General features: G+C 44.4%; 1 protein-coding gene across 1 annotated transcript in view; it reads left to right on the forward strand.

Annotated features, from left to right (window-relative positions):
- Nucleotides 1–283: 283 nt before the first annotated feature.
- T265_10922 (hypothetical protein) overlaps nucleotides 284–23450 on the forward strand; it is a gene marked incomplete at both ends in the record, with an annotated part of 48831 nt that continues 25664 nt past the window's right edge. Inside the window, 8 exons of the mRNA XM_009177438.1 lie at nucleotides 284–1100; nucleotides 1747–2106; nucleotides 4936–5085; nucleotides 6003–6094; nucleotides 11786–11849; nucleotides 13397–13444; nucleotides 18396–18844; nucleotides 20034–20226. Of these exons, the coding sequence (XP_009175702.1) occupies nucleotides 318–1100; nucleotides 1747–2106; nucleotides 4936–5085; nucleotides 6003–6094; nucleotides 11786–11849; nucleotides 13397–13444; nucleotides 18396–18844; nucleotides 20034–20226 (2139 nt within the window). The remainder of the gene's footprint in view (nucleotides 1101–1746; nucleotides 2107–4935; nucleotides 5086–6002; nucleotides 6095–11785; nucleotides 11850–13396; nucleotides 13445–18395; nucleotides 18845–20033; nucleotides 20227–23450) is intronic.

Raw genomic sequence — 23450 nt, forward strand, 5'->3', positions numbered from 1 at the left:
TTAGATTATGTTACGATGCGTCTATGTGCTGGGGCATCCGGATCAGCGTGCATTTGACGCCCTGGTTTGCGTGTTGAGACTCATGGCTGTCTTACTTCCCCTCAGGCGGTTTGGTTATTGATATCCGGTGATATCCATTTTATAATCTTGTGCAAATTTCCTCAGGATTGTAAGTTTGATTCGCCAATAGCTGCTGCCTCACCACGGTCTACCCGAAAACTGCTGTGGCCTTCCAAAGCCCTTGCTAGCCAATTTTTATCGCTTACTTTTGATGCATTTCAGCTTCGGAGTCAGCAAGAGTGGCGTTACCTACGTCGATGAGGGGTTGCGTGTGCCAACTATGTGGCAATAAAGTCGCTTCCGAGGACCCATTCTGTTTCCACGAGGCTTTGACAAAGTGGCTGGATAACAATCCATCATTTACATGGAGCTACTTCAACCAGAAAGCTGTTGCTTCCGCTTCGGACTCGTGGTCGCCTCTAGACAATACTGTCACCGATAGCGTCCTGAGGCAAAATGATGGGACTTCCTCCCCTTCTGCCATTTCCGTCTCCAGTGCCCCAAGTATATCACCCTCAATGTGCAAAATTAGCAGCCACGACTTTGATTTTCATGATTTCAGACGCATTTTATCCTCCAGCGAAGATGGCCAACCAACTTTTATGCCTCCAGACTTTTGTGTTCGACCATCCTTACACTATACATTACGTGCCTCTGCCGGGAATATGAATGATCTATCCTCTATTCCACAGCCAGGGAAGCGACCATCTTTGACCATGTCAGACGAACGTGAACTCATCAATGAACTCATTATGGATGTCTGTAGGGAATTGAACCTCAGCTGCTTGTGTTTCAAAATATTACAAAACGTGTGTATATTGGTTAAAGCCGACCGGGGATCGCTTTTCCTCGTTGATCGAGACCGTCTTACCGGAGAGAAAGTTCTAGTCAGCAAACTTTTTGATGTAACACCTGACTGTTCTTTCAAAGAAGTTCTCCATCGTTCCGAAAAGCGGCGTGTCACTATTCCAATGGGTATTGGCATCTCGGGCCATGTGGCTCAGACGGGTCACTACGCCAACATCCCAGATGCTTATGCGGTGAGTTGTGTGGATCACATGCCTCAAGAATAAATACAGCTTGCGCTCTCTGTTATCACTTTAGTGGTGGTTCTGTCGTAATCTTTTTATTGACTGCATGTTTAACATCACAAAGAAATGCGGTATGCACTCTGAAAGGGCGATTCTCTTCCTCGGGACGGACAGGATTCCGACTGAGTTTTATTTAAGGTCTAAAAATGTCCCCAGATCGGAAATCACCGTTACATATTTTGCCCAAAATCTCACAGTAAACCCTGATGACCTTCTGCCCTTATGTCAACGCTCTGCATTCGTGATGGCTACCGGCTTTGTTCCACATCGGTCCTCGGAATATAGCATAGTGCTCGGAGGTCGTTACTACTGAGTTAGTGACGATAATCAATAACTTTTGTAGTCTTCCATTCTTGACACTTGTGCTAGCTTCAGCGCTTGATAATATTACTTCCGCACAACTATTCTGCTTACTGTCGTTAAACTTTATTTCCCCGCAAGCTGGGATCCATCAAGCGCGGGAAAACTCACTGTGTTTAGGTGAAATGTCCTTGGTCTATAATATGCGAGAATAGATACAAATTTCTAAGTTTCTCATGTTAACTGTTCATGCAATATGGTCTTCAACTGCTAATAATATACTTTCTTTTCTAAGGACTCGCGCTTTAGCGACTCGGTCGACCGAGAGACTGGTTATAGAACCAAGTGTATCCTCTGTATGCCAATCAAAGACATTGACGGGGAAGTTCTCGCAGTGGCGTTGCTCATGAACAAAAAAACACCTGAAAAAGGGCCTGAATCGTCGCTTCAGAGGACCTCAGCCGTTTCAGTAGGAGAAGGAGATCAAAAGCAAACTACTTCCAGTGCATCGGCTACTTTCGAAGTATCAGACACATCAGATTGTTTCACCGAACGGGACGTCCGAGTTTTCAAGTCTTACGTCGCGTTTTGTGGAATCGGTCTACATAACGCTCAAATCTATCGACGAAGTCGAATGGAAGCACACAGGAATCAGGTATGTCACCATTTTTCCGGGGTTGTCTGTACACGTTTCTTACCCTTTTTGTTCCGATTTTCATGCAACCCAAAAGTACGTGTTTGGCATTCGAAACGTATTCACTAAGCCAAATTCACCGATATCGTAATCCAGGTAGGGCATATGAATTGCCCATTCAGCCGATCAAGACTGGAGTTGATACGCATCGTACAGATAGTGACGAATGAACTTTCCGGAGATTCGCGGAACATCGACATTTTCCAATATAAGCTCTCATCACAAGCGCCCATGCCTTGTAACCGGGAGTTCATTAACCACAAACAAGCAATGGATCCAAGAAGGGCGAAAGCTGTCGTGGGCTGTCGAAGAGTTTTCAGCAACCTTATGAGTAGTTTCCTTTATGAAGCAATGAACCCATTTGGATCACTTGCTCATCCTTTATTTGTGGAGTACAGGGTTGCCTTTATGGATTGCGTAATCTGATTCAGATCAAGCCGTTGTGACGGCATGCGTATCAGCTTGCTCTCAGTATTGACTACGTACCAATGCCCATCCACTTAATCCATCATTTCCTAAAGGTTATTATAGCTCAGCATTATGGTCTCAGCCTTACCTGAAGGTGTTTGGATGGGTGTAGATCCAACGGTTATGAAGGTCAATTGGAAACTCAATCGGCAAAATTGGAGGTTTTCGTGCTGTCAACTTTTAATTCATGTTGTGACACTCGACCCAAAGGACATGATACCGTCGCGATTAGAGGCAGTGGTTGATGTCAGGAGAACTGTCAAGCGTCTAACAAATAGGTTGACGCAGGTAGGTCCTCCAAACACTTCAGAGCGAAGTGTCTGATGAACGAAAATCACTAGTGGATAGTGCAAGGTCAGATGAAGAAAGATTTTGCAACGGAAAACACTAACTCAATCAGAACCGATAGGATCGGCCATCCAGAGAGAGGTGGCTGTTTGCGATATGCGGTAAGGATAGATCCGCAGAAATGTCGTTTTGACCGGTGGACTGAACGTTGCAATGAACATTCCGGCTGGTCTCCATCAGTACAGACATTACATGGCACCCGGGCTGTACGTTTCGAAAACAGTGGCTGAAAAAATACTGCTAATATTGCCGAACTGACTGAATATCAGCTGAATGGAGTGCATAGATATGCCCAGTATCTGTCTAGGATTCGAGAGCAACATGGAAAACGGTCGTTGCTTCAACTTGGTAGCCGTGGTGCAGGTTGATGGACTACCGTGAGAGGGATTCTCAAGAATCAGACTGGCTTTCCTCCTTGCCGGTGGTTCATCTTCACCTCGAGGTAATTGCTAGGATAACGTCATTTTTCCACCAAAGACAGTCGTTTTATTTGGCTTGAGGGCCGCCTTCGACTGTGTCATTTCCCTCAGAAAATGCGATAATGCCTGGCTAAGTAAGTTGATCCATATGAATCGTATGTGAAGCGCACCCGAATTAATCAATTCAGATGTTATCAGATAAGGCTTCCCTACAGTATCTTCAATGCCGTTCCTGATACGCTACTTGATGCTTCCGTCTTCGCTACTTTTTTATTTCGGGACTGAATGCTCACAGGCACTGGATGTGCAGAAGATATTGCGCCTGTCGAATCAGGTCGTTTGAAAATGCAGCTTGTCTTGGAAAACTGAGTAATTTCGCCAGATGGCTTGGCGTGCACTTCACACTTGCAAAGCATACAGTGGACTCTTACTGACAGATGCGTCCCAGTCACACAGTCAATGGTTCTCCTACATCAAAGCGATTGATTTTGGTATTTGGCTGTCCAGCTTGTCATTCCTTCAAACAGCTGGAATGGTCAAGCATCCGTTGACGGATTAGACCATCGTCTCCTGTTTCCTGTTTTTCCATTTTTTCGGTTGACAGTCGGAACCAACAAACTGTTTATACACGTTTCATATCTAAGTAACTGAACTAAACCAATGTGTTCTGTTAACATCAGATGTCATGTTTTAAACAATGGCCACCGATTTGTCGTGGAGAATCTGACAGACCATCTAGTAGGTTATCACTATCATTTTCTCGGGTTAGTTTTCTGCATCTTCGGGTTTTCGTTGATGGACAATGGAACTTTCCGTAATCGGTTGCCTTTTGACTTTAGTTGAGAGCTGTCTTTAGGCTGTGTACAAAACGAATGCATTGTTTTCAATCAGAACTTAGTTCCGTCTCTCTTACTTGCCTTAATACGTGAGATTGACATTGCTTCCGTATGAAACTCGTCTGGTCTGAGTGACCTGACGTTTCATTGCTTCGAAAGTTCGTGAATAAGGATAAAATTGTTGTTTGCTTAAATCACAATACGAAATGTTAGTTGGAAATTCCCAAGTCTCCCCACACAACCAACAGCTTCACTAGCGTTTAAAGTACTCCTATGGAAAAAACACATCCTCACTTTCACTGCTGCCCCATTTACCGGTTCTTACACAATCACATCGGTCGGTCGAAATAAACCTGCATTTTGTTTGGACCTGTCCTAAACATCGGTGGAAATTTTTCACTGTTTCTCCGTAGAATTGTCCCATCGGTACCACTGTTCTTTTTAACCGCTTTGGATTCAAAAGGTGAACCGGGAAGTTGCCCTGTCGAACGCACTTCACTTCAGCACAATGGTCGATTGTCTATTTTGTTGTTTTGTGAGGTTTAGTACCTATTGTTTTGGACCGTTTTCTCAAGGTTTTTGAAGGTTCCCCAACTCTGCTCTTTTCCGTTCACTTGTAGAAGCTATTGTATGCACGCTTGCGTTACAGTCAAACATCAGTCCATATTGCTCACGTATTGCTGTCTATGATAATGACGAATGTCTTTTCTTGAAAACAGGTGCTTCTTGAACTCGCCCGCATTGTGTTCCGAGGGCACTCGGATATCAGCCATCTGATTTACACAGTGCTGTCGCACACTGTCTCACTTCTCCAGTGCCAACGTGCCCAACTCCTGTTGGTTGGAGAAAATGAGTCGCCAGAGGAAACGGTATGCCCACAGTGTATTTGTCTTTATTCTGTAATGCCCACCTTTACTGCGTGTAGTTCAGTATGTATGAACGTGCATATCTCGCGCTGATACCTAGAACTTTGCAGCCGAGTTCCCATTGTCGCTACGTTAGATTTGTTTGTTTGTTTGTTTGTTTCCGGCTGTGAGTGGTGGGAGAACACTAGAGGATTCTCCAACCCAATTGTGATTCAGAGAAAGTCCGATCATGCACAACTTTTGTCTAGCAACATGCTAGACAAAATATTCCGTCCTTCCAGTCATTGTAGCAAAACCACTTGGGAGTTTTTAAGTTATTTATTCTGAATGCTCCATTCGAGTAGCTTTCTATTACTATCATAGTAGTTGGAAGTCCGATGGTAAAGCAGATTTGCCATATTTAGAGTCTGAAGGCATGATGTCGATATGAGGTTTCAGGCCATGATATATATCTATGTATATCCTCGATTACTTGCTGTTTGGTCACATGGACCGATGAACCTTCTGAAGTACAAGTTCCTTAAAAGTAAAACCTTTTCTGTTGCTCGAAGGGCGATTCTTTTGAAAGATGTAGGTGTGTTATTAGCAGGTTTATTTGGAGAGCCACTTCCCAGTCAGTTCTAAATGTTGACCTCCATTCTAGACAGAGCGTAATCGGATTATTGCTTGCCGACTACTGAACAGCCTACTGGGATTCCGTTGTACCCACGACTTTCACCAGCAAACTGCTCATCTCCTTTTCGGTATCGACCTACTTGGGACAGCTTTATAGATTCTGATAACTTTTAGTGCTGTTCAGTTGGCAACTGTTGTTCTTCCAATTTCAGCGTCTCCTTTCCGACAATTTCAAGCTCACGGCTTTGCTTACATGTGTCCTTTATTAATTCTGAGACTTCGCGCCCTGTCTCTCTTTTTTTAAGGTGGCCACCAATTCGAAGAGTTTCTCACATGCCTTCAATTTGGCATGGAATGATGATCTGGATTCATTTCATTTTACTCCGGCTATGCACAGGTACGGTCCACACACATATCCTAAATGATGAGGAATATCCCCCATCTTGAAGAAAAAAGAGATCTGCTAAACTTTTCCATATGTATTTTCTCTCGTGGTATACCATTTTTGGTTTACTGCCTAAGCCTCTCCTGTAGAAATCCTGGAATTCGGCGTACTCAATTACTTCCAGTGGACGAGCAGCGTGTTGAGTCATGTAACTCGAGGTTTCCCCACGACTCCTCTTAAAGAACTTTTTGAGTAACACGTGTCCTGCGTTGTGTTTGTTATCAACGCTCAGCAGCCGCAACGGTGTTGTTTCGGTCGTTGTATAATGTGTTCGATTGATGGATGATTGCCTACGTGAATTTTTTCATCGTCTCGCGTGTTCTGTAACCCACCTTGTGTGGTTGACTTCGACACCATTTCAGAATGACTAAGCCGTCAGTGATTGCGTTAATTAGTGCGCCAACCAAGCCGAGCTACAATGCTAAAATAGCTCAAGGTCGGTGGATATCATCACTGGTGGACTTGAGGTGGTTTTGCGTAAAGAAACACACTCTCGCCATCTCAACTTTTTCCTTTGTCATACCCCAAAAGCCAATCGCATTGTCCGCATATCTCACAAATACCGTGATGCAAATAGCTTGCAGCCATTTTCACGGAAATCAGTGACCCACCTTAGTTCTGTAGTTCCACTTTTATTCCATGTAGCGGAATCTTTATTCACTTTCGAGTTTCGAATAAGTGAAATGTTATTTTTTTATGTGATGTATCTCGACAGTTTGTCTTAAGCACAGTAGTTTCAATCTCTATCGTTCATAGGGATTTATTATTCTGATGTTTTGGTAGGAATCGTTGCTTTGTGCTGGGAGTTTTATGCAATGAGAATGAAAATCCCGTTTGACATTGCGTACTCGAGCGCAAACTTTCTCCAACTGAATCCCCAGGACCCTGCAAGACATTCGCGTTAATCCATTAATTCCTGCTTGACAGGTAACGGATAATATTTTTGTGCTTCAGTTGGTACGATATTCGAGATATTGTAATACATTGTTCGGACGTGGTACACTACTCATAGAGTTGCTGAAAACTTTTCGACAGCGCGAGTCCGGTCGTGCCTTTCTTGGAACTCATCGAGTAGGCGTTCCACTTGAACCGAAATCTTATGAAATCCGTGAACTGCATTCAGTTGCTTACCAGTTTAAACTGTTTAAACTTAAGCCCTGTATCAATAAGGGAGAGTTTCTCGTTGGCACTGATTCAATTTGCAGTTGAGTGTATTTTTGATGTCAACGTAGAACATATGGCTGATGGAAGCTTACCGACCGGATTTGTCTGGACTCGCCTGGGATGTATGGAAACTGTTTTGGGCCGTTGATAGGTTTTCATCAGCCCTATGAACAGCATTTCATGTCAAAGATTGTATCTTCGTTACCAACTATTGCGTCAGCGACGAGACTGAATTCAGGGAAGATTCGTGATCTGAAGTGCGCACAAGATAGCCGCCTGGTGTAAAATCGCTCAATGTTAGGTTCAGTAAAATGCTGTTTGTTAAAATACACCCTGTGCTCCTGCTTCTTGTTTAGTCGCACGCAAGCTCCTGGTTCCTCACATCTGTTTGGTCTTACGCCAGTCGTCAAATGTAAATATTCATTCGAGGTAAGGTCAAGCAGTTGAACAAAGTGGAAATTCAACCAACTCTGTTATTTATTGTTCCCGTTAGATCCAGTGTCGAAAGTCGAATATCCTAGACTATACGTTACCTTGTGAAACTCTGCACCACGGTGTTATGCATACTGAATGGTGTAGTCCCGTACTCTTCTGCACCATGGACAGCATAACAGTAGTATTCAAACTGTTGTTTTCCCCCCCATACAACCTTATAGTCTTATCGTGAAGAAAGAAACGAAGGTGGATGGAGAAGCGATTTGTTGCCACCTTACCACAATCATTCCGAGGTGCACACACCCTCAGACACTCAATCAAACATTCTGGATATTAACTGAGAACCAGTTGATCCTTGTTAAAGGACTTGAATTTTACTCATTCGTATTACAGAGCATCTATTGAGTGCCGTATCCGTTTTATCGTCACTAATTCTGCGTATCGGATTGGGTAATTTGCGCGCATTCTGCCTTCCTTCGAAGTGATCGCCGTTTCTTGGGCCCCTTATCCGGAATCCTACCCTGATTCTCCATTACCTGTTATCAACTTCTTCAGAGCAACTGGGTTAACTGATAACATAGAAATCTGCCACTAATTACATTCGGTGTTGGGTAGAAACGAAGAGGTCGACTGTTATGCGAATCGTGAACGAGAACTTGGCTTATTCATCGGACTTGTGTTTTTTTGGAATACTGTTTGATCGTAACAAGTTGAACAAGCTATGAAGTTGCTTTGGATAACTGATATGAAATTTTGAAAACGTTTCTATTGACTTAATACTATGTGGACCCAAACATTAACAGTACTGGAAGACAAACGAAATGGACCATCTGCTTGTAATCTGCTGTTTAATGGCCTATCTCCAATGTCCACGGTGGTTTGTCGCGAAATGTCGAAACTTTAGTTCAGACTGCAAGCCATATTATTACGTTTTCAATGTTCTTGATATCCTTGGTCTGACGATCTAATAGTCTGTTGTGTCCGAATACTTTGACCCACCCATCTTACGTACTGATTCAAAGCGGTTTATTACCTCAGTCTCTAGATTCAGGTAATAGCAGCTTAGCTGTTCACAGAATACTATGCATCGGGTGTTTTTGCATGTATACCGGTACGTAGTTCTTGGACAGCTTTATTATTAGGTAGGTTTTCTTAACTGTTCTTCGTTTTGAAAGGCTGTGAGCCAATAAGTTTCGCGGTACACTTGACCACTCTGTCGTTTTTTTTCGTTCATAGGAATTTATAACTTATAAAACCGTCATCTTCGAGACACCATTTCACCACAGTTTATTTTTGCCAGCTGCGTTGCTGAAATTGAATCTAGCCGTACAGCTGTAAAACCCTTTCCGTGCTTAGCTGCCATGCCAGTCGAGGAAAGCACGAGGGCTGGGATACTTCCAGGTTACCCAAGCCTAGACAGGAGTTGTCGAGACACCTGAGTTGGATTCGAACTACGAACCCTTCGATCAGTAACTTTCTACCTTAACGACTGAGCTATCTCGTGCTCGAGCTGCTCTGATGACAAACAACACAACAAGCATGTTGAGAATACTGCTATTGGCATTCGGTCTTGTAGATGTTGGAAAACAACTTGGTGCACTTATCCCTTCGATACAACCGAACTCTGGCTCAGCTTTCCAAGATGTGCTTAATACACAACGACAATATCACAGTAGGATGGTAACTGTAGGGTGCATATTGTTGCACTGGGACTTTGATACGCGCGTTAATTTCACGTACTCTGTGCTTTAGTTCTATTTTTTGTGACACGAGTGCAATTGAAATTGAACTGAATGAGTTTGACCAAAATATCCTGTAAACTGTCGCCAAGAGTCTAAATAATGCAACTAATATAAGTGCAGACTAAAGGAACGTCCTAGTGGAGTGTGTTTTTAGAAATGTTCAAATGTCGTTACTGTGAAATTTTGTTGCAAATAAATTTGCTAGTCGTTGAGAGCAACCAAGTCACGTTATAAATTGACCTGTCCTGCACCTTCACGTTTAGTGCGCATTCCGGATAAGCAACCAGTGCTTGTTACGCGATATTAAACTTTTCGCTTCTCGATCGTGTGCCTATTGTCCTGCATATGCTTCATGGGCGTATCTCTAAATGGCACATCATGGATACCAAAGCGCGATAGTGTGCTAATGAGTCTGTTCTTGCATATCTCCTAACTTGCAAGAGAAAAGCAGTGCGCGTGTAGTTCATTGAATTCTCTCACTAGCAAATGGGGCTTACTTTCTCACGTGTTGTGGGTGTGTTGCTCAATTCGTGAACTGTTAAGTTATTAAACAATTGTCCCAGAATTGGGCTGGCACGTTGATGCGGCTTTTCGAGGCAATGTGCGTGTATGTGTATGGTGGTTTGGGACGATGTGGATGGTGGTAGGTCACTTGTTGCTCTAATTAACGTCTTTGTCATTTCTTATGGTGCTCCACTTTTTTGACACAGATCCCTCCTTAATAAAAGTTATCAAAGCGTGCACTAGTAGTCCAGCAGTCGCTCCGTATTACATACTCCATCAGTTTTCTCGCCGACCAATCTCCATTCTGCATTTCTAGCATCTGGCTTGTATGCAATACGGTTCAGTTTATTGGATTTTATCCATTTCTCAGTTTTCTCTTGGTTTCCGTTGGTTGGTTGGCCGACAATTTTGTGATCTGTTGACCAGAGTCCGGGTAACTGCACGAACAACAACTGCTACGTACAAGTAACAAATTTGATGTAGCAACGCTTTTGGTTATGTGAACAACAGTATCCTCAATCTCGATAAACCCCGTCTTGAGTTTGGCATCCCGAATAGCCATGGCGACCTACTGAACCGGACTTGGGACTTCGGTTTCATCGCACTCTTCTGACAAACGATGAGTCTTCAGTCTATTTTTTGCCAAATCCGGTTGCACTAAACCTTTCCGCCGTGGAAAACTAAAATGTATGCTGTTTTCTATTACAAAGGCATATAAAAATGAAAAGGAGCTTTACAAGATTCTTCGGAGGGGATAAAAGTGAATCATCCACTTAAGGGGCAGAATTCTGTTTTCTCCATTGATCTTGGTGGTTCCCCCCTCGCCCCGAGGTAGCAGTTCCATCCTGGTGAAAATGGGGTCCGACATGGAATGTTTTCTACCGGATTTTACTCGTGAACTGTAGCCCTTAGAGCGCGGATGTAAGATAGTCGTCCACACTCCACCGGCCTATTCCATTTTCCGCATAATCTGTGCGGGCGCGGCCGTCTAACTTGCCTTCTTGTGGCACAGTTGTGCCCACCAAACTGTAGAGAATGTGCGTGGGGTTCTGAGCGCCATGAACGGATCGACTGCACATTAGTTTATCATCCGGTGAATCAGGCTGAACCGTGATCCTAATGCTGCAGCGAGAACAATAGAAAACTACTCTGTTGAGCTGTGCGCAAGATTACCTTCGGGACCTACGCACTTGACATCAGACTGTTCAGTAATTCACCTCATGTTCCTGGCAGCCCAGCTAATCACACTTGGGTCTAGCTGAGTGCTAGGGACAACATTAATGTCGGTCACTACTATGAGAAGTTCTTAACTTCATAGTCTAACAAGAGTACTATGTACCATCCATCGAGAACATGTCGAGCAAGTTTCTGATTTCGTTTACCATAACCATCCATTCGACAGCCACATGCAACATAGGCTTGTGTATCCTGGCGATATTTCAGTTGTTTTTCTTTTGTGGACTAGCAGCTATCGATGCACTGAAAGGCTGCCAAAGACGAGCAGTTCGACTCCATGTTTTCATACCTATACTACTGTGTACGACGACATAAGTCCACACATTGTTGAATTTTAAACATGGAAATAACGGGAGCCGTAACGGTGTAACTGCTAACATGTTTACTAACCGAATGAGCAGTTTTTTGAAATAACTTTTTAGGTGTTACCTTGAGGGCTAGGTTTTTTAATCCTTCGGTCATCCGTCAGCTGTGGTTTCATGTCTTTTTGGTGGATGGGCAACCCTGGAGTTTGCTCTTGTGGCTTCTTTCACTTTCAAGATTAAATTCCTTTTTGTTTCAGTCTGGAAAATTCACGTTTCCCTTTACAACTTGAAATCGCTATGAAGGTTGTTCGGACTGGTGAGGTGAGTTGGCTTTGTCATTGATTCTGGTTCGGCGCATCAATGTGGAGTTCAGTAGATGATAAGTTAAGCTAGAACTTCTCACCATTAAAGAGGGTTTTGATAATGGAACATCTGCAAAATCTAGGTGTAGCAGTCCTTCATTGCTTTCCGTCAGCTACACATTTGGCTGAGCGGCTGAAGAGATTCTCAGTATTCAGTCGTCATGATGATTGGGCCACCTTCCTACTTGTCACAGTATAACTGTGATTTGGAGGGAACGACTGTAAGTCTGAAACCTACTCCTCTGCTAGAAGTGGGTCAACCATGAAATATGCGAACTGGTCCAAGTGTCCTCTAGCTGCGAGATTCGGGTAGACTTATAGTTTCACGCTATCCTTTAACTGTAAGTAATTCAGAATGAGCCCATCTTGTGAATCCCATAGATCCAACTGATTAGCATTCGAGTAATTGGCGGGCGTCTTCTGTGTGGCTTCCCTTAAGTATGCAGGTTTTCGCCTATTGCGGTCCATTATCAGTGTGAAGGAATGCGTTCAGCGACCTAATAATGCCTGTGTATAGTGGCGGTACACCAAGATAAACCGCTACATGAAATCAGTCACAGGGATATTCATGTGGTATAACCTGTGCTATCCGGTTGGAAGCTATAATTATGTGCGTGAAGATGGATAGAAAGTTCATGCTTGGATTTGGACAGTTTTTCGTCCGTGAATTCTTCACTAAGATAATGTCCCTGATATACCCAAGGCCCGTCCAACATACGATTTATACGATCGTTCCAACCCAAGTTACTACGCGCATTCTCACCGCGACACTTAATTAGTTTTTCCAGAGCACTGGTAGCCACTGGTATCATGGAGTGTGAAAGTCGTGTCGATCAATCTTCTGAACAGCAGCTCCGCTGTTGAGCTGTATCGCCGAGCATTGAATAACTAGGTCGACTATCTGCTACGACGAATGTTGTCTTCTATTTCTTCCACTCTCAAGTCGTCTTTCACGACTACGTGTTCAGCGAAACCTGCGTAGTTGGAAAGTCCACACTTGGGAAGTACTCTTACGGGCACATCGAGATAGCTCAGTGGATGAGGTACGAAGTCACTGACGGGAAGGTCCGTGTTTCAAACCCGCCCATGGCATTTCGACTGCTCCTGTCTACGTATGGGTACCCTCGTGCCTCTGTCGGGTTGCATGGCATCTAAAGAATTATCTATTGGTACGTATTACCCTTAGAGGCCATCCACCGATCTAGCCATCGATATAATACAAACGTCGGAACTTCGAATACGGTTTAATACGTCGAACGACGTCAACACCTCAAAGGAGCTGCTTTGGGGTCACCAAAATGTTTCAAAGTTGTGAAGAACGTCCATAGTGAAATCTTTAGGTGAAAATGGGAGGGAAGTCAAAATGCGCTTTTCCAAAAAATTGAGGGATGCTTTGAATGATATCTACTATCCATAAAAGTAGCGGTAAAGGTGTGAATGTTGCACCGTTATCTTTCATGCCATCAACGCAACGCTTCATGTTATCGCCTTTGTCATTATTTCCAGCCAATCAACTTACCGAATGCGCTCTCGGATCCGCTTTTCGATGCCGCGGTAAGAAACTGGTGCACATCATTTACCTTATTGCCATTACAGAACCAATAGACTAACAATCTTTATCTCAGAGCTGGGTCACATAATGCTCCAACCAACACATGCAATTTCAATGTGAGAGTTGGAGTCACATCTAGAAAACAACATCGCCTCCCAAGGTTTCTTCTGTTTGACTGGCAACCGAATTTCCGCCCATGGAACATCATCTAGTGCATTTGGTGGTACCAGCCTTGTACAGAATGAAAGCGAGTTTGAAAGGCCGAATTAGACTCTAGAAGAGGACGAACCAGTAGATTTACCGCGGATCGGTGGATGAAAATCGATGAACTCATTGTCTACCGTTGTCATTCATTCTCCAACAAAAACTCGTGAGGGACTCTCCGACCTGTTTGAGGACGGTTGCTCTTCGCAGATCTCTATCTCAGTAAGCAAACATCACTTCACAAGTTGTTACGTGTAACTGCGTGAACACGCGTAAACAAAGGCTGTTTGTCCGGTTACGCCGGTAACAATAGGGAGCGATTCATCTGGAACATGGATGTTCATGTCAGTGTACGCCCGCCTGTGTGGTTGTGTGTAGCTTTTCCGTCCGGCCTGTCCAATATATTTTCCTGTTAACTAAGTTGTTATCCATACGATTTCTTTGAAACACTCACAATTAAGTGGCTTGTGCATGGCCAAGTTTGCGTGGAATATCTGGATATACACATCATTTTGGGCGGGCACTGTCGGCAAATTAAATTTGCTTACTGGAATACCAACGAAATGGTTGATCCAATTCTTTGTACCTGCTCAACATATTGTGTTTGCGCATGGTTTGTTACGTCACTGTTACGCAAAAGAGCTGTCTTGCTGACCACATATTCTTCCAAGCATCCAGCTTTTTTATTAGCGTGTGGACAATACTCCTTGGTTTTGCTCTGTTGTGTTGACCAAGCTGCTTCTCCATCTTGGAATTGTTTTCACCTGGTTCTTTTTGGGGGGACCAGACATCTAGTGTGGTTCTCATTCTGCAACCGAGGACGAGATGGTTCAAGTGGTTAGAGTGCGAATTTACTGACCGGAAGGTCCGTGGTTCGAACCCGGCCCCCGCCAGTCGACTTCCCCTGTCTAGGCTTGGGCAACTTGGCAGTATCCCAGCCCTCGTGCTTCCTTCAGGTGGCGTGGCAGCTAGGCACCGGAAGGGTGCTGCAGCTGAATGATGATATGCAACCGAGGAAGAATTCCGGTGAGGGTGTCTGTCGCGGCCTTGTTTTGTCGTGTAGCGTTTTTCCTATGCCTACACTGCTCTTGAGGTAAGGAAATACAATGACAGGATTTGAACTTGCAACTAGTATACTCACCGAGTAATTAGGCTCAATATGGCCACACAAACCACATCGTTGGCAACGACAGAAGGTCATAGGGGAAAAATCATGGCTTTATGGGTCGATATGTTGTCTACGAAAGGGATCATTAACATTAACAAATTGAAAGGAGCAAAAGTGAACATTGGTGTTGTGAATTCGCATGTCCCATGCTAGTCTTTTGGCAACATTTGCACTTCCTGTTGTTTGTCACAAGGTACGGCAACCTCAGACAGCCATTGCAGCTTTATATTTGCAGAGTACCCACAAAATCCCTCAGAAAATTCTGCTAGTAATGTTGTGTGATGTTGGGAAACTGCGAACCAAAAAATTCTACTTTAATTGGCCTAAGTTGTGGTCAGTCAGACCATGCCCTCTCCCGATAGGCAGCCGGTTCATCGTTTATCAGTCGAATCGAAGTGATGTTCGGTTTTACGAACAGCTCCCCTCCAAATACCTCCCCAACTGGAACACTAGTCCGACTGCTGCTGGGATATGCCTCATGATGACTCAGAGGCCTGCTTTCACCCTCCGATCGATCCCGTGGTCTTAATAATCTGGGAACCATCATGGATCACAAGCGAGCGACCATCTTGAGTAAAGCAGAAAGCTTCGACCGGTTGACCGAATATTTCGAACAACATTTGTCATGACCACTAACTGCCACTCACCTGGAACCCACAGCCGACGTAAAACTATGGACGATGTGCTTGAAACCCCCTACAACCTCGTAGGTTTATGATTGCGTATGTTCTCTCCAACACCACTGAAATTCTGGTCCGGATTACCTCCCACCCTTATTGGGAGTGACGTCTTATCTGTTGTCTTATATTCGGGAGAAGAAGACTGTCCCAGACAACTGGGGAGAGTCGGTGATAGTGCACATTTTCTAAAAAGGGGCTCGTGGTGATTGGTAATCATAGGGGGATCAGCTTGTCCCCGGTCGTAACAAGACTGTTGGCATCACTTGTTCTTCGACGCTTTACGATAGCACGTGAAACTTACTCGACAGCAGCAAGCGGAATTCCGACCTGGTAGGGGTTGCGTTGTCCAAATCTTCACACTCCGTCAGGTTCTAGAATAATGTCATAAATACAAATGACCTAAAACCTTCGTATTCCCGAATTTCCAAGACGCATTCGACTCTCCTTGCCCGTCTGTTCTCCTTGACACACTCGCCCATCAAGGAACTCCCCGGAAGTTTGTGAACACAATAAGTTCCCGTATTCTGAGATTTCTGGACATTGACTCGCTAATTCGGAACACCTATTGCGTAGAAGCGGTATATTCCTAACCTCAAGGAACGTATGTATCAGACTGCAGTACGGGCTGTTTTGTAGTAGGGCTGTAGTAGTCCTGATTGAGCAGCGGAATTGAGACGTCTTCAGGTGTTCGACCGGTGGTCTCAGAACCGTCGCTCGTGTGGGCTGTTGTCGGTGAATTCGCAAACAGGGAATTAGAAAGCGAGTTTTCGGTTGTGCGGCGGTGACTTCTATCGAAGAATGTGTCCAGCACCAGAAGCTGTTTTGGTTAGGCAATGTATTGCTTATGCCGAACTATCGATTGCCGAGGAGTACTCACCTACATACACGTCAGTGTGATAAGGTGTCACCGAAGAGCAATATAAAGCTACATTAGAGTAGGACAGTAACGCGATAATTTAATGGAGGCTTCCACAGATAATACAAATTGGAGACCTTTGTTTCGTGGTTTAGAAGAATACTAATACACATGAAGACCTGAGATTTTTCTTTGGATGTATTGCTGAGAGCAAAATCTCCGTAAAAGGCCGTCTAACGGGGTTGAGACATGTAGGATTTGGTGTGGTTTGAATCTATTTGTTGTTATCAGGCGAACAAATGTGTCTGTGAGTCGTAGTCAGTTGCACGGAATCCGTGACGTCGGTAAAATAACCGTGTTGCAGTAAAATGATTTCCGGCGCATGGAAGTCTTTGTTCCATGTTTTCATCATTAGTGTTTAACACTGGTCAGACTGGATTATGATATTTACGTCATCGTCGCAAAATTTAATCAAAATACCTTTCTGTTCTGCATTCGGATTGGCACTGGTGTTTGAAAATTCTGTGGTTAATAAAGCCCTTCCTGATTACGATTCAGCAAGTATGGTGTGAAGTCGAACATGGAGCCGATGTTTCACGGGTGTGTGCAGCCAAACATCGCCTTGTTGTTCGCTACGGTGGTATGAGCTGAGGAAACTCATCCGACCAATTTGACCAAAGATCAAAGGATTTGTGTGATATTTTTGCACCGTCCCTGTCTAACGACCCCATTTCTGTTACGGCCATATATTGGTGCACGTCAAATTAGTGCTAGACCATCCGCCCCTCTGTAATTAGATCATCCATCCAAAGTAGACAGGCGAGGTTCCGCTGGTTTCCGAAAAAGTCTGACCAGAACTTTCATCTCCGATTTGACCTGTCCAGTGGGCGTATATGAGATCAGCCATACGACCAGGTTTGTAGCGATAGGCTGCAGCCAAAAAGATATTTGGTTTCGGTAGTCACTACTATGTAGATGTGTGTGATGGCAAGTGGAATTAACTCCAGTCGTCATCTGTAGGACAAATATGGTTTTTTATGGGTGATGTGCATACCTGAGGATTTATTTTGGGACAAGCCGAGTAGACCAGGTGACGAACGCGTTTAGGTGAGCAAGTAAACCAAATGCCGGGCTGGACGCTCGTTGCAGAGAGGACCACGGGAGGAGGAGCATTGCGAGAACGGGTGAGATTGGAAAGTTAACAGAACCCAAGCCACAGATGCTTCGGATGCCTTCAAACAGCTTGTGTTTTGTGCATGTTGTTCGTAGCGAAAAGTTTCTCGAAGTGCAAAGTGGATCAAGGCGTGTACACTCGTTCCACCTTTCGGCTACTTCACAGTTGTTGGTCTCCAATAAGAATATTGCAACGAAGTCAAATCAACGACAGATTAACTCAGTTGGATGTCCGTTTCAAACACAGGTCAGCTGAGGACAGCTTCATCCGGTTCGCACAACCGTGTGTGCTTGTTTACATGTGAGGTGTTGTATGGTTTCGTTTGCTGATTCTATTGTACGGTCTTTGTCGTGATGTTTCAGTTGATCCAGACTTAATGATGAGCCATCTAAACAGGGGAAAAGTTGATTCTCTCGTCTCGATTTACTTAGCATCATTGCTCTTTACACAGCAACAACCTAGACGCAACGTGTAGGCACTCCACGCGATTGCCTCGGGTATAGTTGCAGTAGGTTTTGTATACCAAACAGCGTGACTCAACCAGGGCACGTGGGATGAGTCACTCTCGAGCCCCCCTCTGAACCGGCTTTGTCAGCTGGTTTGAATCGTGTTTTTTGACGATTTTGAACTGACGGCTTGTTGGGCCTTTGTAAACGGCATCACAATCATTGGACATCTGTGTGTAATTCATTATGTTTTCTTTGAGCACTCTAACTTCATGTACGATAAGGTACCTGGCTGTGGCGTTGTTTGTCTTGAAATGCATTTTAACACCATACAGACCAAGCTCTTTGATTGCTTCGCGTCCAACTGCCAGCGCTGTGCGATCATGTTCACCGCATCATCACTGCTTGTTATTCTTCCGCACTAGAGCGAACTCACCGTTGATCCGATTTGGAGAGCTCAGTCGCTACTCTGTATGCCCATCAAACACTCGGATGGCCGTGTGTTGGCCGTCTGTTTTGTTGTGAATAAGTGCGCTAAAGATTGGCGCTTCCCAGACCAACCAGAATCGTACGATCCGGCTATCTCCTACGGCACTCGCCATGGGTTCCGTCCATCGCCATCAGATTGGTCGAGTGCATTCTCCCACGCAGACGAGTGCCTATTTGAAGCGTTCGCACTTTTTGCTGGCTTGGGTTTGGCCAACCGTCAAATGTACGACCGTGTTATGCGTTTGGTGGCGAAACAGCGGATCCTGTTGGATGTTTTATCCTATCACGCGACAGCACCGAAATCCGAGGCAGCCTGTCTAGCTAATTCACTGATTCCTTCTACCAGATTCTACAATCTGGATAGATTTTCCTTCACAGATATCAGGTGAGCTTTCAGATTTTTGGATTCGCACAGCTCGGCAACTTGTTGCGCTGACTAGGTTTGTTGAAATTTATTAAGGTGTACGCTCATTTGTGATTGTTAGGTTTCCGGTTTCTGTTGCAGTTCAGAACCGACATTACGGTTCTGACACATAATCCTAACGGAACATGCTTACTAAACAGGAACAAAGCAGTTTGTCAAGGAAAGACCTTTCCACGCGTACTTGCATCCTGTTGTCGCAGTGTAGCATATGATTCAAGATTATGTGCGCGCTTTTAGTTTCTGTTGTATCCGGTCGGAAACCTATGGGACACACTTTAGATAAAGGAGCCAAATTTTGAAGAGTAACCTTCCAGGTTGTCCATCTTCGTACCAGTGAGTAAAGTCAACTCTGGACATGCCGTTCACTAGTGATACCGGTCGAAGTGGCTGGCCCGGAAAGTGGATAATATGGGACGTGTTTTAGTCTGGTGCCCTCACTCAGTCTCCCCGGGGGCACTTCAGGAATTTATCGGAGCCTATCAGAAGTGGTATCTACAATGAGGTGGCATATGTAGGTGGATTTTCCTGTATATCATCTTGGGGTGATGTGTCGCCCTTCCCGGGCTCCCATGACGTGTACTTAACGACGTATTAATCTACGTCGCAAAAGGATTTTTCTACTCATTTCATATAGTCCACACACCCTATTTTTTCGACCGAACTTAACTCAGACGAACTGGAGGTCTACACGGCCCCTCCAAATTAAAGCGTGAGGCGCAGTTGCTGAGTAGCTTTCTTAGTTTGCTACAGTCCGATGGACATTCAACAACACTTATCCCAACTGCCCGGAATTTTGTCGACAACGGACAGTTTGAGCACTTTTTGCTGTAAACGCCCCCCTCTTGGAAACGGGACTTTGTTGTCCTCAACATTTCGCTGTAATGTATTATCCCGATCAGCTAGACTTGTACGGTAACTTGGTTGCGTAATCGAAACTACTGCACCGGTTTCAGCTCATCCGTTGTTTGACATATCGATCAAATACTTTTGGTTCTTACCGAGGATTCGCTGTCTTGATCATCCTCACATTGTTCTTGAAACCAGGTCAAAGTAATTCATGTAGTGCACCTATTCCGCATGTTTGCTTGGGTATCTTCGTTTATCCATTCTCTTGGCTCTGTGTTGCCTATCTATTTTTTTCGTCCTACAGAATGTCCGATGAGGCAACACTGAAGGCATGTGTTCGCATGTTCCTGGACCTGAATTTCGTGAACGTATTCAAGCTTGATATGCTTCGTCTGTGTCGGTGGATTTTATCGGTCAAGAAGAACTATCGAGAAGTTACATATCACAACTGGCGTCACGCGTTCAGCGTTGCGCAAACCATGTTCGCAGTGCTGTTAGTAAGTAAATGTGTGCTGTGTGGAAATATGAAAAGCAAACGATTACTGACTTCGATTGGTAGAGTTTTCAAGACATCAGTTTAATGAGCTAGTTTTTTGGCGTGCCAATTGCTCAAAGTGATAGTTATAATTAGGTCGAACCTAAGTATAAGGAACACTTTAGGTGGGTGAGTTTGCTATGAGTCACTTTCTGCAGTGGGGTTTTGTGACCGCCGGTCATTTTTCAACCATAGCGTCACCGCCTTGAAGACATGCCTTCAGAAAATTCTAAAATGTTTCCTCAACGATCTCGTTTCTTCTTATGAGGTCAGCTGGCTTAAGCCGTTTCACATACTTTGGGTTAATATAACTTTAGCTGTCTGTTGATACTTTCGGAATTCAATACTCCATGTTCGTTTTAGTTAACGAATGTTTTTGAGCACGTATATTGAGAGTATATCCTTCTGTGAGAAGGACCTACTCGGGCGCGGAGTTATTTTGCTGGGAAACACGGGGAAACTGTACAAGAACGGGAAAACGCTAGGGAATGGAATCGTGACGCACCGCTAAGTACTGCTGATCTCACTTAGACTTGTGCTGGAACGTGTGCAAGAAAACAGTTTGGCTTAGAGGACAAGCTTACATACACTTACTCAGTTACCTGGAAATCGATCAAATGAATTGGAATCTTTGAGGTCGTGGGAATTTAATCCAATTTATCTACTGACTTCTTTTCTGATAATATAACTTTCCTGAATTGGTCCTGAATTGGTCCTCCTCATGGAGGACCCAAGCCTCTTTAGCGGGTGTCGGTGATACCTTTGTGTTAACCGAAAGCTCGAGTCAACAGTCCTAGTTCAGACGTTGAAAATCCTGTTTTCCGATATATAATGTTCCTTACTGGAAACCGTTTAACCTGTGAGGGGCTCACCTTCGGTCTCAGGCGTAGACGTTCACGCTCACGGCTTATCTAATTGGTGAATGAAGGCAAAGTGTAAAGTATACGATTATTAGCCCGTAATTCGACCAAATAATGAGTAAGAAAATGTGCTTCGTTCCTGGTTTACCTCTTGTCGCAACCGCTTTGTGGATCCACAGTATGTAACTGGTAACTGGTCCATCTTTTTATTGCAATCCGGTGATACCCTTATAGTGTACGAGTACATTGTGACAGTACTGAACTCAGCGAAGTCAGCTCCTTATATTTATCAATGTTTTATGACAGCGCTCTTCAACTGGTGCCTTTATAGCGAAATTCAGACCGTCGTAATCGGGTTGCCCGGTTGTCACCAAGTTTCTTCGAAAACGATGACTACTGCAGTTGTTAGCTGTCCACGCCCTGTTCCTGTGAAGTAACAACTTCCGAAACAACCGAAACCGCATAGCCACCTGGTGCTTCCCTCATGCTAGCCAACATCCATCGGGGCTTTATCAACCACTGACTGTCGCTCGTTCTGGAAAAAGGATGTGGATTCGGATCAGGCGCTTGTTCGTTGCTCAATCACGTTGCACTTCCAAGCGGCGCCCAAGATGTACATTCCTACCGGGCCATTAGGAAGTTGTACGACCCCAATGTGAAGCGGACTTCCCAAAAGCACCCATTTCAGTCTTCTCTGGACAGTTCATATGGGATCCTTACTCGGAATTACTATCCGTAACCGTGGAGGATAATTAGCGCTTGTGGACAGCGCAATTTTTGGGTCTCCAGTAAAGCTATACACTTGCTTGAAGTTCAAACACGTATTCTCAATGGTAATACTACCCGGATAATGGTCAGTCGTCAAGTGAAAAAGAACATCTGTGCGGATCACTAAGCTTAATAGGTTTGGAAAACTGAATAAATGGAGGAAACGATAAACTCTGGGAATGTGTGCATTACCTATCAAAATATACGTCATCACCCGGTTTCTGGACTCAAATCGGTGTCTTGAACATTGAGATCGATAACTCCTGTGGCTTCGAAATTACGCGAATGTCTTTTCTCCATTAATCGTCGCTGAGCTTCTGGTTCTGATGAACTACCCATTTTGTATAAGGATGGAGATGAAGTTCTCAGTCGGCGCTAGCTAAATTGCTCTTATCAGGGTAGTTAGTAGTGGTGTCCATCTTCAATAGACGTCCTTATAATGTGTGTGATAATCACAGAGGTGTTACCATGACCAGTGTTATCTGCATCGCGTATTTTACTTCCTCATGGAAAGCGTGTAAAGACAACCTAAAACACCCAGCGGGATTCCCGCCGGATATTCTGTGCGGACTACATCCTCATGCCTCGTCAACTGTTAGAGCAACAACACGCGTATATGCTCACTTCAATTTTGGTTTTTCTTGAACTGAAGGGTGTGTTAGATTCTGTGGACCTCTTCTTTTTTTCAGCACGCTTGTGCAACAGATTCTGATGCAGAATATCGCATACTTCTGTATTCGCATACGTGTGCTGGCGTTGGAGTGTACGAGGAGCTTCCCGAAAGCTTTCCTACAAGCAGTAGCTCCCGGAAAGAAATTTACCGTCTTAATTCATGTTCTTCCTCATCGATGAGTTAATGAAGCCAACCCTAGAGGATCTGAGATCTCACGGTTTTCGGATTTTATGCTAGTGGAGACGATCCGAAATATGCAAGCGATATTTTTGAAGCGCCAACCTTACTAGGAAAGCTGACCAAGTCCGTCCAGTCTTATGGCTTGTAATTGCGAATATGCGTCTAACAGTTCAGGGCGTGACACTGTATATGTCTCGAAAGTCGTATGATGGTAGTGTGACAGACGAATATGAAAGACCAGAGTTGTGTTTGTCGATTTGTGTCGAGAAAGTATACCACCGGGTCTTAAAGGACGCATTTGTCCAACTACGATACGAATCGTATTGTTGTACGGCTGCGAGGCTTGGTCACGTGGGATGGAGGATTCAAGATATCATCAGGCCCCGGACCACTAATGTCAGAATAAAATTTGAACCGGCTGAAACAGGCGACGCAGACGGGTCTTCGATGAAACAGGTATTTCACTGAAGGAGTACATCCTACACTGCGATTTAAGCTGACCAGAAAATGTTCTACCTATGGCCGGTTACCGTTTGCCGAGAACGGCATTGTTTTTCGTCGTACTTTAAAACAGCGTAAATACGGGTTTCTGCCCTCGAAGGACTTCGGGGAAGATCATAGTTAACTCGTCCTTTGAGGCACATTTCTGTACCAAGCGCCCTACAGTGTGGACCACCACGTAAGAGAAGTCGATCGTTCTGGTGG

This window comes from Opisthorchis viverrini (assembly GCF_000715545.1).
Source record: "Opisthorchis viverrini unplaced genomic scaffold opera_v5_421, whole genome shotgun sequence".
Classification (NCBI taxonomy): Eukaryota; Metazoa; Platyhelminthes; class Trematoda; order Opisthorchiida; family Opisthorchiidae; genus Opisthorchis; species Opisthorchis viverrini.